This window comes from Phyllobates terribilis, unplaced genomic scaffold, assembly GCF_046119375.1.
Source record: "Phyllobates terribilis strain yellow unplaced genomic scaffold, ASM4611937v1 Scaffold_1__5_contigs__length_1240528914, whole genome shotgun sequence".
NCBI lineage: Eukaryota > Metazoa > Chordata > Amphibia > Anura > Dendrobatidae > Phyllobates > Phyllobates terribilis.
In genome coordinates, this window is record NW_027362761.1 from 523058377 (window position 1) to 523073895 (window position 15519).

At 40.5% G+C, this 15519-nt stretch overlaps 1 protein-coding gene across 2 annotated transcripts in view; it reads right to left on the reverse strand.

Annotated features, from left to right (window-relative positions):
- The window catches only part of HCN1 (hyperpolarization activated cyclic nucleotide gated potassium channel 1), a 526503-nt gene that overhangs the window by 131668 nt on the left and 379316 nt on the right, over nucleotides 1-15519 (reverse strand). For both annotated transcript variants that reach the window (XM_073680307.1, XM_073680308.1), the window contains exon 4: nucleotides 465-683. In XM_073680307.1, the coding sequence (XP_073536408.1) occupies nucleotides 465-683 (219 nt within the window). The remainder of the gene's footprint in view (nucleotides 1-464; nucleotides 684-15519) is intronic.

Here is a 15519-nt window from a genome sequence, read left to right on the forward strand (position 1 = left end):
CATTCTGCAGAAGTTGAACGTTAATCAAATATATTAAGCGTACCCTTGGTGTGGCCAAGAGGCTCAGTGCACTGTTATACCTACTAGTTTTGCATGTCCCTGTCTCCCTCACTGGTGATTGACAGACCAGGTTAGCACTGTCTGCAAAGAAAGCTAAGCCAGCGATGTTAATCAAAAGTGAGGCAGGCGGGGACATGCAAAACCAGTGGGTGGAATGGTGCACTGAGCCTCTTGGCCACACCAAGGGTCCACTGAGCGCCATAATTAGCATATTTGGATAAACTTCAGTTTCAGCACAACAAAGGCAGCAATTATAACACTAAAGGTGAAATTTTTACAGGGGTTATATCCTTTACTCGACTATGTGCCTAGTTTATACTGTTAGTCTGGACTAACGGTTGGACTCCATTTAAAAATGTATATATTATCACTAATTGCTGTTTAAACAATAAGCAAAAAGTTACCTTTTCTTGATATTGTCGACGTGATGAGTCTAAGGACTGGATTAAGGCTGTCGCGTGGCCAACAAACATGGCGTAGCAGGTGGCGCCAACAATCATACTCAACATAGTTATCCATAGGTCAGACATGCTAACAGGAGCCCTGGCTCCATAACCAATGCACAGCATATGGCTCATGGCTTTGAAGAGTGCATACGAGTACTGTTTTCCCCAGGAATCATTCTGCAAAAAAAATATAAATAAATAATATTGAAAAAAAAAAAATTAATGAGATACGAATAATTCAGATATATAGAATACATAACACTTAAATACATGCATTCAGTCATACACTTAAGATAAAATTCCAGTGCAAAGCATTTCATGCATGTCAAATATATGGAGAGTATTCCACCTGCACTGACAAGCAATGCCTGAGAGACCCTGTCTAATGTCGTGATCACACTGAGCGAAGATGATTAGATAGTTTTCCTAACTCTCCCATGTATCTACTCATGCTTCCACATCAATTGTATTTAGCTTAAGGGGAATAACATTCCTCCGATGTCTGTAAAACTAAAGATAGATGATTATTTTACTGGCTCGATTAACTATAGATATAATGGGTATGACATTTTGAGTAAAGATTTAAAGCACTTGACAGGGTCTGAAATATGTACATATACATATACTTCTCTAGACTGAAATTGCAAGAACGAGAAGGAGAAGTCATGGAATTCTAGAAATCACAGGATAAACAGATCTGTTGATGATCTGCAAATGATGAAAAAATGGAAACGACATTTTTAAAACATTTCAAATTATTTAGTATTGAGTATGAGTACTGCTATCAATGATGTTGGAGGTTGTTAATGGTTGTGTGAGGAATGTTCTGCCACGCTGAATGCACTTGGGCACAAAAATCATCAAGATCCACTGTTGGCAGCTGCTTTTGTAATTGCCAAACAATGACGCCCCAAGTATGCACGATGGGAGACAAGTCTGGAGATGCTGCAAGCAATGGTAGCCACGCAGGCTGCTCAGAGTAGCACGAGTGCTTTTTGACTTGAACCGGACATTTTGAGACTGCAGGGTAGACAGTAACCTACGCAACAAGATGTACACTATAAAACAAAAACATCCCTCCGTTCTTGAGATTGAACATGATTTTTACTAAGGCACAAATTGCAAAGTTGTGTGTTTTTACAAGCACTTTGCAATTTTAACAATTTATGAACTTGATACCACCCCTTTACTTCTCGATAGTCAGTGTGCTATTCATTTGTAGCCTGTTGCCATGCTTCCATGCAATATGTCCTATTGGGGCAGAAATGATCTATTTGAAGCCGATAAATCCTAAATGCTTTTCCAACTTCAGTAGTTACTCTCCCTGCCTTCCCATACATTCATCATGCCCACTTGGTCAAACATAAATGTGTTTTTAAAAATAGGAATAGGAGAGCAAGTCTCAGTCGAAGGTGTATCTTATGGGAACAAATAATTGGGCATGTTGAAATCCTTCATGCTCTTTCCCTCAACATCTGCCGTCGAGGGTATAAGTTGCACCACTCCCATACATATACACAAGCATACTTACCACAATTAGGTTGGGTAGGGTACTGAGGTTTATACCCCTTCTCCTAATCCCTCCCGGAAATGTCTCCTTTCTACCCTTGAACTCCTATTTGTGCAACGGTTGCATAAACCACACATCCTTTTTAATCCACGGCATAACAAATTTGCTGGGATTTGTACCTGAAAAATCAATACAGTTCCAGCAAATTCTGTACAAGCAAGAGCTAAGACCATGAGATTATTGGCCGATCCCACCAAAACGATGACTTTCTTACTATTTTATTATTAGTCATATTGTACATTTGGTCACCTGCCACTGCAGGGATCAGATTTATATTATCCCCTGAAGAATCTTCCACATGGAGGAGGAAACAAGTAGGGATCACACTTTCATATGGGTTTCATTATGCCCTCTTGGTGGGTCATACCCTGAATAGCCTCAAACTTGGAGAATGCCCTTGTTAGTGCGGGAGCAACACAGGAGCACGACAGGGAAGTATAGGATGTGTATTCCATTCCCTATCCCCCATTACATGCAGAATTGTGTCTGGCTCCTAATTATCTGGTTCGCTACTTCCTGGAAATGAACTGCAAGTGGTGAGACTAAACCATTTTCTTGAACACTGGTTTATTGTTTGAGCACATGCACTTTACTGTTGTGGTCGTCAATTGGCTTTTATTCCTTAGGTATATTAATTGATATCATGATACGTTATATTTTATTTGTATTTATGATTCTCTCCTTGCCGGATTCCCTGATTTCTAACACTTCACAACTTTGGCGGAGAAGAGAAGATGACAGGAGCGTTCATTTACCTGGGGAAGGCGCCGCTCCATTCCCCCTGTATCCTGCTGTAGCCCAGGGTGCAGCACATACTCACATGACTGAGGTGCATCCCTCGAGATACCAGTTGGACATCACTGCTATAGATTCTATAGTTATTTTATAAAGCTATTTACCAGACAAGATAATTACAATTTTGCATAACTTTTTAATTGCTAACACCTGAACTGTAGCTTCCCACAGCATGGATTAATTTAAAATAAGTATATGCTTCTATTCCTGCCTTATTATCATAAATTAGCATGATGATAATTCTAATTAACTTAATTATGAAGTGTATATCTGCATATATTTATGTTGGTAAATAGGTTCCAATGAAAACTAAAAACTTGTCGCTCACATTTCATGTATTCATTGAAGCATGGAGAATATTGTATGGAGACATAACCTTCTATCGGAATATTCTCTAACCCCCTATTTTCAGATCTGTCTGGTAACCATTATAGATGAGTTAGGCCTCATTCAGACTACAGTTTTTCACATACAAAAATATATATATATTTTTAATGAGTGACTCAATTTTCATCAATTTTTGGTCAATTTTTTCCATCGGTGAGGCATCTGTTTTTCTCATATGCTAACTAAATTCAAACTTCTGACCCCCATTAAAAAGTAAAAAACGGACACCACGTCGATGACAAATGGATGAAATCCATGAGCTGTTCGTTTTGTCATGGACCTGTTCAATTGAATGGGCGAGTTTGAGCGATGACTCGGATCAAAAGCGGATATGGCTTCATTTTGTTCTGTTTTATTCATACACTTTGTCCACAAAAATCAAACATGCAGATGTGAACAGTCTTATAGAATATAATGGGTACGGACAGAATATGTTCATGAAAAATAGATGTCTTAATGAGGCCTAACAGTCGACCTTGGCCTATGAACCATTTTTAGCCCAAGTCATATTTGATTTTCGTGATGATGAAGCCTTAAAATGACTTTTTTTTTGCAAGAGTTGTGACCTTTTTTTAAGCACTGTTATCCATGAGATACAGGTTGAAACCATACACCTTTGCAAAATATAACTTTTTTATGTTAACATTTTTTTTATAAACTATTAAACTGAGGCTATCATCAGATAATCACTTATTGCTTAAATGGTGTTTTTGTGTTACATATATTTTTATATATTTTTTGGCAATTTATATATATATATGCCAGAGGCATATATATATATTTATATATATATATAAATGTATATATATATATATATATATATATATATATATATATATATATATATATATATATATATATATATATATATATATATATATATATATATATATATAAATCTGTTTATTGGGGCTCTGTGCAAGTGTTGTTTCCTAAAACACAGACCATTGGTGCTTTTCTAGACTCTAATCTTCTGTTGTTTTAGGAAACAACACATGTACATAGCCACAATGAACAGACTATCTTTTGCAGTGAGGCATCAATCAAGCGTGGTCAAATGTCACTATGAAGTGAAGGGGATTGTGATTGATGGATCCTGTGTTATCATCTGAATATAGAGGTGTTATCTTTCATTGGAATCCTGGCACTGATAAAATGGAGCGTTGCTGAAAATTGTTGCTGAAAGGACATGAAGTACAGAAAGCATTGCCATTTTTTTTAAAAAAAAAAACTAATTTCAATAATAGATCAATTTACGATGATAGCTTCTGTTTAAACTTTAATTTATATTTAGTCCCATTAAGAGACTTCACGTTAGTATACTTGGTATGCTAATGCATTATTACTTTTAAGCCTTTGGCATGGTCTAATAGACATGTAGCCATGGAAGGCCGGAGGTAGCTCCAATTGCTGCTGTTAACCATATGGATTGAAATAGAGCGATCGCTGGAAGGCCGCATGTACTGCCATCATGGTACTCATAAGAGATAAAAATTTACACTACATGTTACAATAGAGCAGTATTGCAGAATATAGGACAAGAACAAGTGATCATTGCATTGCAATTTCAAGTCACCTAAAGGGACTAAAAAATAAAGGGACAATAAAAGTTTTAAAAAAAATATTAAAAGATATATAAAATTTAAATTACCCATTTTCCCAGTATAAAAGAAACAAATTAAAAAAAATAAACATATCTGGTATCTCCACAACCAGAAAAGTCTGATCTATTAAAATATAAATGTGATTAACCCATAGGGTAATATAAGAGAAATATCAGAAAATAATACACCGAAAAATGAAAATGAAATTCCATAATTACCGTTTTTTGGTCACCGCACTACACACAAAAAATGCATTAAAAAGTGATCAAAACATTGCAAAAAAAATAAGTCCACAAACAACTCCATTACCAGAAAAATTAAAAAAAGGGTCTTGGAAAATGGCGATAAAAACATTTTTTTTGTTTTACAAAATTCTGAATTTTTCAAGTTAATTACAAATTACCATTTCATTCCAATTAGAATTTTTTTTTCCCTTTATCAGTACATTGTATAAAAAATTTATTGGTGCCATTTAAAACTACAACTCGTCCTGGCACAAAAAAAACAAAACAATAACCTCATATCCATGGAAAAATAAAAAATATATTACTCTTGGAAAAAGTGGAGGAAAAAAAAAGAAAAATCCTTCAGTCCTTCTGGGGTTAAAGTGAAAGACGGCATTTTTAGTAACTGAACATACCCCTTTAATTTGTTTTTAAACACATATGTTGTTTTTCGTGGGCTACCTGCTACTGCAAACCTCAGTTTTTCCATTGGTAGAGATGACACATCTGTCAGCTGTCACTTTAATGGAGGCAGGCAGATGTTTTCCATTGGCTTGCTTGGACGTGTCCTAGATTTGCAATGCAAATGCTATATGTAACTTGTCTGACCTATTATAGCGAGCTGTGTGATTAAACAATACAATGAAACTGGAGTAAAGGCTCCACAGTGTGCATTTTTGTATTTTGCTTCCTGTATCTCAGAAATATTTGTCATCAAAAATGTAAATTTAATATTAATTACAGTTTCTATATTTATATGTACTGGTGAATTCTTTATAGGGAATCTGTCAGTAGAATTTCAACACCCAAACTATTTATCTGCTCTTTCAAAGTCAAATCCAGCAATACCTATACATAGTCAGTCCGTTCCTCAGTTACTGAGAAATCAGAGTTTGAACTGATATGCAAATGAGGCTGAAGAGCTATTGCAGATCTGAAGCCTCTGTCACTCCAGCTCTATTCCCCTCTCAGCACCGCCTCCTCTTTCTTGACTGACTGTCTCTATGCTGTGTGTCATTATAGGCAAAGGAATGGTCAGACAAGCAGGAGGAGGAGGCGGCACTGGGCCCGGAATAGAGCTGGAGTGACAGAGGCTTCAGATCTATAAATAGCTCTTCAGTCTCATTTGCATATCGTGATTTCTCAGTAACGGAGGAATGGACTGGCCATGTAAAGGTATAGCTGGACTTGTCTTTGAAAAAGCTACACACGCATATAAATAGTTTGGGTGTTGAATTCCTGCAGACAGATTCCCTTTGGAATAAATTAAATTTGTTTTAGTGCCGTGGTCTTCCATTTTCTTATGTATAGAATGGCAGTAGATGGAGAAAAGCTATTACAATGTAGAAAACACACAGTATCCGATGATTCCCTGCAAAAACTTATACAACTTGTAATTACATAACACATAGATACTGGGATGCATAGACAAAAGTACGACAAAAGATGCCCCAGAATTATTAAACACCATGAGATATTTGGGCGTATTTTAGGACTGTTTAGTCTAAATTTGCACTTTCTAAAAGTTAGACAGCTTAGTAATCAGCCCAATAAGTGAAAGCATACTCATTGCTGGCTGGAATTTGGCTGGAAGTGGTTTTATGTCAGGAGAGGCCTATGAAGCTCCTCCAAACAATATAAGGGCACAGTCAGACAAGAGTATTACTCGCACGAGGATCGCATCGCAATCCCCGGACTGGCCGGCGGTTCTCCTTACCTTAGCATGACAGCTGCATAGAAAAACATGCTGCCACGATCAGGTCCGGATACCCAACAGCCAGTCCGAGGACTGAGATATGATCCTCGCGTGAGTAATATGGCAATCTGACGGCACCCAAATAATAAGACTGGTAGTGAGCATATAGAACAACATTAACCTCTTAGCGTCACAGCCAGTTTTGGCCTTTCATTTTTTGTTTCACTTTTTTAATGTAGCATTCCTGTAGCCATAACTTTTTAATTTACTACTTTTTCACACACCCCCAAAAAAATCACATAAAAAAATTGCATTTGTTCTAGTTATATTGTAAAAGCCCTAACCGTTTCATTTTCCGGTTTACAGAACTGTATGGGGTCTTGTTTCTTGCGTAACGAGCTGTAGAACCATATTGAGATACATACAACTTTTTGATCACTTCTTTTTTTTTAACACAAGATTAACAAAACCAGCAATTTTGGCATAGTTTTTCCACTTTTTTTTTTACAGCATTCAGTTGTATGGGATGAAAAATAATATAATTTTATATTACAGCTCATTACAAACAAGGCTATACCAAATTTGTGTCCGTTTTTTGGGGGAGGGTGTTTTTTCCCCAAATAAACAATATTTTTTTATTATAAAAACTGTGATTTTGTTTTTTATTTCTACATTTTTATAACAGCTAAAAACATTTTTTCGTTTTTTTTTAACAATGTTTACAGTATGTACTACTGTACAATATCTAACCTGTCAGTGTTTGAGACTATGAGACTCCTGCAAAATCTGATAGGATGAGGGATATGGCAGATACTGAGGCCATTGTTAGGCCTCCTATTGCCATAGAAAACCATCGGCACCCGTTAATTTTCTTGGTGGGGTGCCAGTAGGCTGACAAAATAAGAGAGATAGAGACTTCACTGTGTCAAACTCCTCACATGCCGCTGTCATTAGTGGCATGTCAGGGGTTATGCTCAGATCAAAGCTAGGACCGGCTCCACTTGCAATTTGGACATACGGCAATTTTCGTGAAGGGGTTAAAACCACTGACAGGTGAAGTTAATAACATTGATTATCTCATTACAATGGTGCCTGTTGGGGGAGGGAGATATATTAGGCAGCAACTGAGCAGACAATTCTCACAGTTTATGTTTTGGAAGGCGAAATGGGCAATTGTAAGGATCTGAGCGCCATGGTTAGAATTTACCAAATGGGGTCCAAGGAGAAACAATAGGTAAACTGTCAAAAAGGTCTTGGGCACCACAAAATCGTTGATGTGTGTGGGGACAAAAGGTTAGCCCTTGGTTTGATTCAACAGAAGACTTCATGTAATGCAAAATGAAGAGTTACTGCTGCCTACGATGGCAAGATGTCGGAACACACAAAGAATCACAGGTTACGGTATATGGGGCTGTGTACCCATAAACTGGTCAGAGGTCCCATATTGTTCCCTATACACTATAAAAAAAAGCTCCTATAATGGACATGTAAGTATCAGAACTAGACCATTGTGCTGGCAAAAGTATCCACTCTCGAAAGAAGTCAAGTTGGTAGAGGGAATGTTTGGTTTGGGCAACGTTCTGCTGGAAAACCTTAGGTCCTGGAATTTGTTTGAATGTTTGACACGTTCCACCTACCTAATCTTTGCACAAACCAAGAATACCCATTTATGTCAGTGGTATTCTCTAACAGCAGTGGCGTTGGCAGGATAATACCCTCCTTTAGAAAGCAGCGAAATGGAGTCCTGGGGTTTTCTATGCCTGTGTTGTTCTCTTTATGGTATGTTTATTATTAGGCGGCAGCTAAAACTTGTTTCACTATATCTAATAATTTATCCATGTGTTCTATAACTTATTTATTTCCTATATTTATATGCTGAAAGGTTCTTTTTTGCTATGTGCTGTATGTGTAATCTTAGAGAATACAACACTAATATTATTATACCCATTCCCCTTACGTTTTTTGCGTGAACCTTCTTTGGTGCGCAGGTCCCCAATAATTTTAATATATGTTTTTAATCTATATGTATTAAAAAAATGGTACCTTTTATTAAAATTCTTATTGATTTTGTGGTTATTCACCTCGTTGACAGGTTACTTAGGATAATTCCCCTGCCATGCTGCAAAAATTATTCAGAAATGCTCTGAAGAACATGACAAAGAATTCAAGTTAATTACTTGGGCTCCAAGTTCCCCATCAGCAGATCTCAAATCAATCGAGCATTTGTAAGATCTTCTGCAAAAACATTTATGAAGGCACACTATCAAACATCAATCAGCTACAGCATAACACCTGCCTATCATTGTATAAGTCCTATAGTGCTACTATAACAGCTATGGCAGTGAGAAAGTAAGCTTTGGAATAATGGGACTCCTGTTCATACAGTAAGTTTTTTGAGAGTTTTTCCTCTGTAGAGGTTTTTAAAATTTCGTCTTGGAAAAGAATGAAGGGACCTGTCAATTCTTTGAGGTGGGATCCACCCCAAACTTGGACCTGACAAATCAAAAGGCTGCAAAACACCAAGTGAAAAAAAATCAGAAACCTAGAAAGGGGTTAATACAATGGATAAAAGACATCCTCTCCCATCGCTTGGTTAAATTTGATGGACATATAAGTGGAAGGGGCACATGCACAACGACAATGTAGGATTCAGTCCGCCCCTAAAAGAGCTCATTTTTCTTTCCTGATCCCAATTGTCAATCCACTGCACCAAACATTCAGAACAGAACTTTACACACTTACATAAGCATTTATGTTATTTTCTTCTAACAAAGCATTCACTTTTTTTTTGAAACCTTAAAAGGTTCCCGCTGTGACCAGCTCTTCAGGTAAATTACTTTACAGATTAATAGTTTTCATGGTAAATAAAAAGCCTTGTCTCCTCTGGAGACTGAACCTTTCTTTCTGCAAACAGATGTAGTGTTCCCTTAAATTTTAAGGGGGTTTTACATGAATAAGCTTTTGATTATACTTTTTGTATGGGTCATGTATGTCCTTGTTTAACTTAAGCATGGACTCCTTAAACATCTCTTCTCAAGGCTAAATTCATTGAATGCTATTAATCTTTCCTCATAACTAAGATATTCCATACCCTTGTCATTTTTGTGGCTCTTCTTTGTACCTTTTCAAGCTCCAGGTCCTCCTTTGGTGCTCAAAACTTAACTACATATTTTTGATAAGGTCGCACTAATGCTTTGTACAGTGGTAGCATTACGTTCATAACTTTTTTAATACATAACAATATTCTCCTGGCTTTTGAAGCCACTGATTGACATTGTATGCTGTTATTTAATCTATGATCTACAAGTACACCCAGATCCTTCTCTACTAGTGACTCTCCTAGTTTTCCTGCCCCTAGAACACATTATGCCTGCATATTATTAGTACCCATGTGCATAACTTGCCATTTCTCCACATTGAACCTCTTTTGCCAAGTGGAGCCCAAACATTTGGTTTGTCCAAATCCGCTTGTAACTTATGAACATCTTCCATAGACAGCATTAAACTACATAGTTTGTTGTCATCTGAAAAACTAGAATCAACCCTATTAATCCGTCTTCTATATCATTAATAAATAAGTTGAATAATAGTTGACCTAGCAGTGAACGTTGGGGTCAACGTCAGAGACCATCCAGAGTAAAAGTCATCCACCACTACTTTCTGGATGCTCTCTTTGAACCAGCTTTCAATCCAATCATAAAAGGGGTTGTCTTGATCTAAATGTTTGGCCCCGATAAAATAAAAAAGCCTATACTCACCTTCCGTGTCGGTGCCGTTCCAAGGGTGTCAGCACTCGCGGTACGGTTGTTGTGACACGTGATGTCGGCACCTAATCAGTCGGCGTCACTGTCCCCACCTTCGGACAAATTGAATATCAAGAGGAAGTCAGGGCTGCAGCTGCTCTCTGACTTCCTCTTCATGTTCAATTCGACAGGAGGCGGGGATAGTGATTCTGGCGGCCACCAGGACGGGAGGTGAGTATAAGCTTTTTTTTTTATTTTATCGGGGCCAAGTGTGGGGGATGACAAGGAGTTGTCCAAGTAGTAGACAACTTCGTAAACCTTATTTTTTAAGCCTATAGACCCTATATTACTGTGTGGGAGAGTGGCAAATGCTTTTGCAAAGTTCAAACACTATATCCACAGCTACTGACCACTTCATAAAAACTTTCCAGAGTATTTGGACAACTACTGTCCTTCGTAAAATAGTTAAGTGGGGCTCGACCAGATGACCTGGCTTCCAGTCACCAGACCTGAACCCAATCGAGATGGTTTGGGGTGAGCTGGACCGCAGAGTGAAGGCAAAAGTGCCAACAAGTGCTAAGCTTCTCTGGGAACTCCTTAAAAGATTGTTGGAAGACCATTTCCGGTGACTACCTCTTGAAACTCATCAAGAGAATGCCAAGATTGTGCAAAGCAGTCATCAAAGCAAAAGGTGGCTACTTTGAAGAACCAAGAATATAAGACATATTTTCAGTTGTTTCACACTTTTTTGTTAAGTATATAATTCCACATGTGTTAATTCATAGTTTTGATGCCTTCAGTGTGAATGTACAATTTTCAAAGTCATGAAAATACAGAAAAATCTTTAAATGAGAAGGTGTGTCCAAACTTTTGGTCTGTACTGTATATATTTTTTAACTTGGGGAATCCTATGGAAGTTTTTATATTGTTAGAAAACCCCTGTAAATCATGTCCTCATAGTGGACCATTAGATATTGCTGTGACCTGGTATTACAGCAATGGACCATATACTGTACACACATACAGTTTTCAGGTAAGGTCACGTTCATGCATTCATTATTTGGTCAGTATTTTATATCAGGAGTGAAACAATCAGAGGAAAAGTATAATAGAAACACGTCACCCCTTATGCATTTTTCACCAATTCTTGGTTTTGGCTTTCAAATACTGATGTAAAATACTGACCAAATACTGAACGTATGAACATGGCCCAAGGGTGTTAGTTAAAGGTATAAAATAATTAATAATTTAGGAGGCAAATGCTACTGAACATACAAAGAAAATGGTTCTTTAACTAGTCCCTTGAGAGCTGCTACGTTCAATATATCATTGTTTGGTAAGTTAATAAAATGTAATTGCTCGGCTTCATACTCCTGGGAATCGACACTGATAGCCATAGATTGTATCCCGTTAAGTGCTCCCTTATTGTTGCTTTGACAATCACTCTGCTGACGACGGAGCTTGTATGGAATACACGGGCCTAATATTATTCTCTTCTATTTATCAAGCATATGTAAAACAGTTGCCAGCACAAAAAAAAAATCCTACATTTCCAGCCCAAAACTGGGAACAAACAGAAGCTTTTTCATGCTTCAGCCATAATGACTACATGATGCAAAACTCATTTGCATAAGTAGTCCTCCGTTATGTATTTATGTGCGCAGTTCACCCCAGCTCAGTGGCAAATAAACAGTGTATGAATGGAAATACATACGTTGCATTTTTCTGCAGGTGCCTCTACCAGTGCAAGTGGCCATTACTGGATTATTTTTTTTGTTATTTCAATTCTGTCTTTTGGTATTCAGTATGATTTATTACAGAAAGGGTATTTATATAAGATATATTACAACCAGAAATGTTGCATGTACGTAATAATGATGTTTTTCTAACTCCCGTCTCCATCATTTCTGTACAATTGCTACGTGAACAAGTTCTTCCTAGAGTGGAGCTGGAGAAGAAAGCTTTGTGTGTCCCAACTGCGCATATCTGCATCATATTGTGTATACACAGACTCAGCGCTCGTTCAGACTAACGTATTTATACATCCATGTGCTGCCCATATGCAGAACTGTCATGGGTATGTCAGGTGTAATAGACTGTCGCTCTGGATCTGGCTGTAGAAGGTCACTGCACTTGGCATTGCAGATGCCTTCTTAATCCTTTTCCCCTTTAGACCCAGTGGCGACCTCCCTCCTGCTGCTGATTGACACACCCTTGCATGAGAGTTAAAAACACTCAGTTTGCTCCAGGGAATTGCCAGTGAAACTTCTATGTCCCTTTGTGCAGCTTGGAGCACTAGCAGTGGGCTGGCTTCTTCTCTGGTGCCCTTGGAGGACAGTTGGCATTTCTCCTCTGGTGTCTGCTCAAGCTAAGTTTATCCCCTTTGTTTGTCTACCTTGTTGTCTTTAGTTTGTAGTGGGGCCTGATCAGTGCTCATCCTCCACCTCCCTATCTAGGGCCAAGCTCTAGGGACATCCAGGGCTTAGGGCCCTGCTAGACGATAGGTGCAGAACCTATATAGGGACGGTAAGGTAGGCAGGGTGATATTAGATCTGCCTAGGGGTCTCCACTCCCCCTTTCCCTAGTGTTTGGGCTTCCTCCCCCTCTTCCCTTCGTGTTGCACTTAGTCTTTCCCACACCTTGCGTGACAAGAATAGAACCAAAACAAATGAACTGGTGTATAAGTTTCTATACATACAACATGTAGGTGCATGTTCACACAGGCCATTAAACAGACAAAACCTACAAAAAGCAAAATGAACATATACCCTGCTGTAAGTAAGCAAAAAGCAATACTGCAAATAAACAACATAGAGCAAAATGGATAAAACATAATTTTTTTCCTGGACGAAAAACCAATGATTTTGCACACGCTCATGTGAACCTGGCAGAAAAAATGTAACATGATACTGTGTCACCCCAGGCCTGTATGCCACAAATATTAAAGGCTGTGTCTGAGAGCAGGAGGGAGGTTCCCTGGTCAGGGACCATTAGCATGCAGCACCTCCTGTCCCAGGCCAGTAGGGGGAGCAGGCTGCCCCTATAAAAGCTGGAACTGAGGGTAGGGTTAGAGAGACCAGGACCCACTTCTGAAGCATCCAGAAGGGTTCCCAGAGGAAAGGGACAGGTCAGCAGCAGCTGAGGAGTCCGGAAGGCAGAGGAGGAACAGCAAGCCAGGGACAGAGGCGACGAGAGCCGGTCCTGGCTGAGAGAGAACTACACAACCGGACACTGGGGTCCAAGGCTGACAGGGTTGCAAGCCCGGCAGCAGATAACCAACCCGCGAGGGATTTCAGGTCCCTTGGCCTGAGAAGCCTGGAGGCTCCGCCACACAGAGGGACCGGTACAGCACGGAGAAGCAACAGGTACCTAAGGTCCGAGTCGCAAGCCATACAGGCGTAGTACATGGCCAGCTCAGGGACGTGGGCTATCACACCACGAAAAGGGGGATAGTCAGCAAGGGCAAAGAGAGAATGGTAGGCCTACCCACTCACACTGACCAGTGGGGCTCGCCCGAATGCTCTCAGACATCCAGGCCCATTCCTACCCTGTACTCCTGTTGGGTCATTAGTACTAACTACAATAAAGACCCTGGACTGTTTGAAGCAGACTCTGAACCCTTATTATTGCGGCCTGCACCATCACCCCCAGCATCCTATTACACTGCCCTGAGGCTACACTCTTCCCGTGGGGAGTTATCCTATCCCTGTGCTGCATACCAACATCAGCCTCAGCGGTCTGCCTTGCAGCGGCGGTCTTCCCTGACCGCAATCCACGGGTGGCGTAGTCGGACATTCAAAACCCTACAAATAGACTGCCACAGCATTTGGTCTGACCACCCTGAGCCACGGGACCGGGTTGCCACTACTACCCCCAACATTGCACCGAAGCCCGGTTCCGGGTGCCCCACGGCCCAGGGGGCGAGTCAGCTTTGGCGTAGTCGGCAGGATTGTGACCAACCCACCACAAACGGGTATTGCGTGCCTGAAAAAGACTGTACTCTTACCTGAAAAAGAGGTTTCCCGCCATCCGGAGCCGTTTCCCGCCATCTTCAGCCGTTTTCCCGCCATCGGACGCCATCTTCAGGACGCCGCGCGGGAAGAATAGGGGCGTGGACGTCCAAACCGTGCGAGACCTGAAGCCCCGCCCTACACACCGATGCTGCGCAAGGTCCTGGAAGGAGAGAGAGCGACGCTGACGTCACCAAGACGCGACGCAAGGTCCTCGCCCGGAGCAGCACCAGCGGAGCCGCGGCCTACGGAAGAGGCTATGGCAGGCTATGGCCTGAAGGTGAAACCCTCAAAGTGTCACCTGTTGAAACCAAAGGTCCAGTACCTAGGACACGTGGTGAGTGCAGAGGGAGTAGCCCCCGACCCCGACAAGGTTACAGCCATCAAGAGCTGGCCAAGCCCCTCTAACATCAAAGAAGTGAGGCAATTCCTCGGGTTGGTAGGCTACTACCGAAGGTTCATCCCCGGGTTAACAAAGATGGCAGCTCCAATGCAGGACCTCCTGATAGGTCAATCCAAGACCAGAAGCCAAAAGCCACCCTTCAAGTGGGACAAGCCGGAAGAGGAGTCCTTCCGCCAGTTGAAGATGGCCCTCACGGGGGATGAGATCCTGGTCTACCCCGATTATGGCCAGCCTTTTATCCTCCACACAGATGCCAGTAATGTGGGGCTGGGAGCCGTACTATCGCAGAACCAACAAGGCAGAGAAAGGGTGATCGCGTACGCCAGCCGGAAGTTGAGGCCCACTGAAAGAAACCTGGAGAATTACAGCTCCTTCAAGCTAGAAATCTTGGCAGTGGTGTGGGCCGTCACAGAACGGTTTAAGCATTACTTGGCCTCCGCAAAGTTCACTGTGTACATGGACAAAAACCCGCTGACACACCTGGACAATGCAAGACTAGGTGCCTTAGAACAGCGGTGGATGGCCCGGCTATCCAATTATGACTTCACAATCAAGTACCGGGCAGGCAGGACCAACGCCAA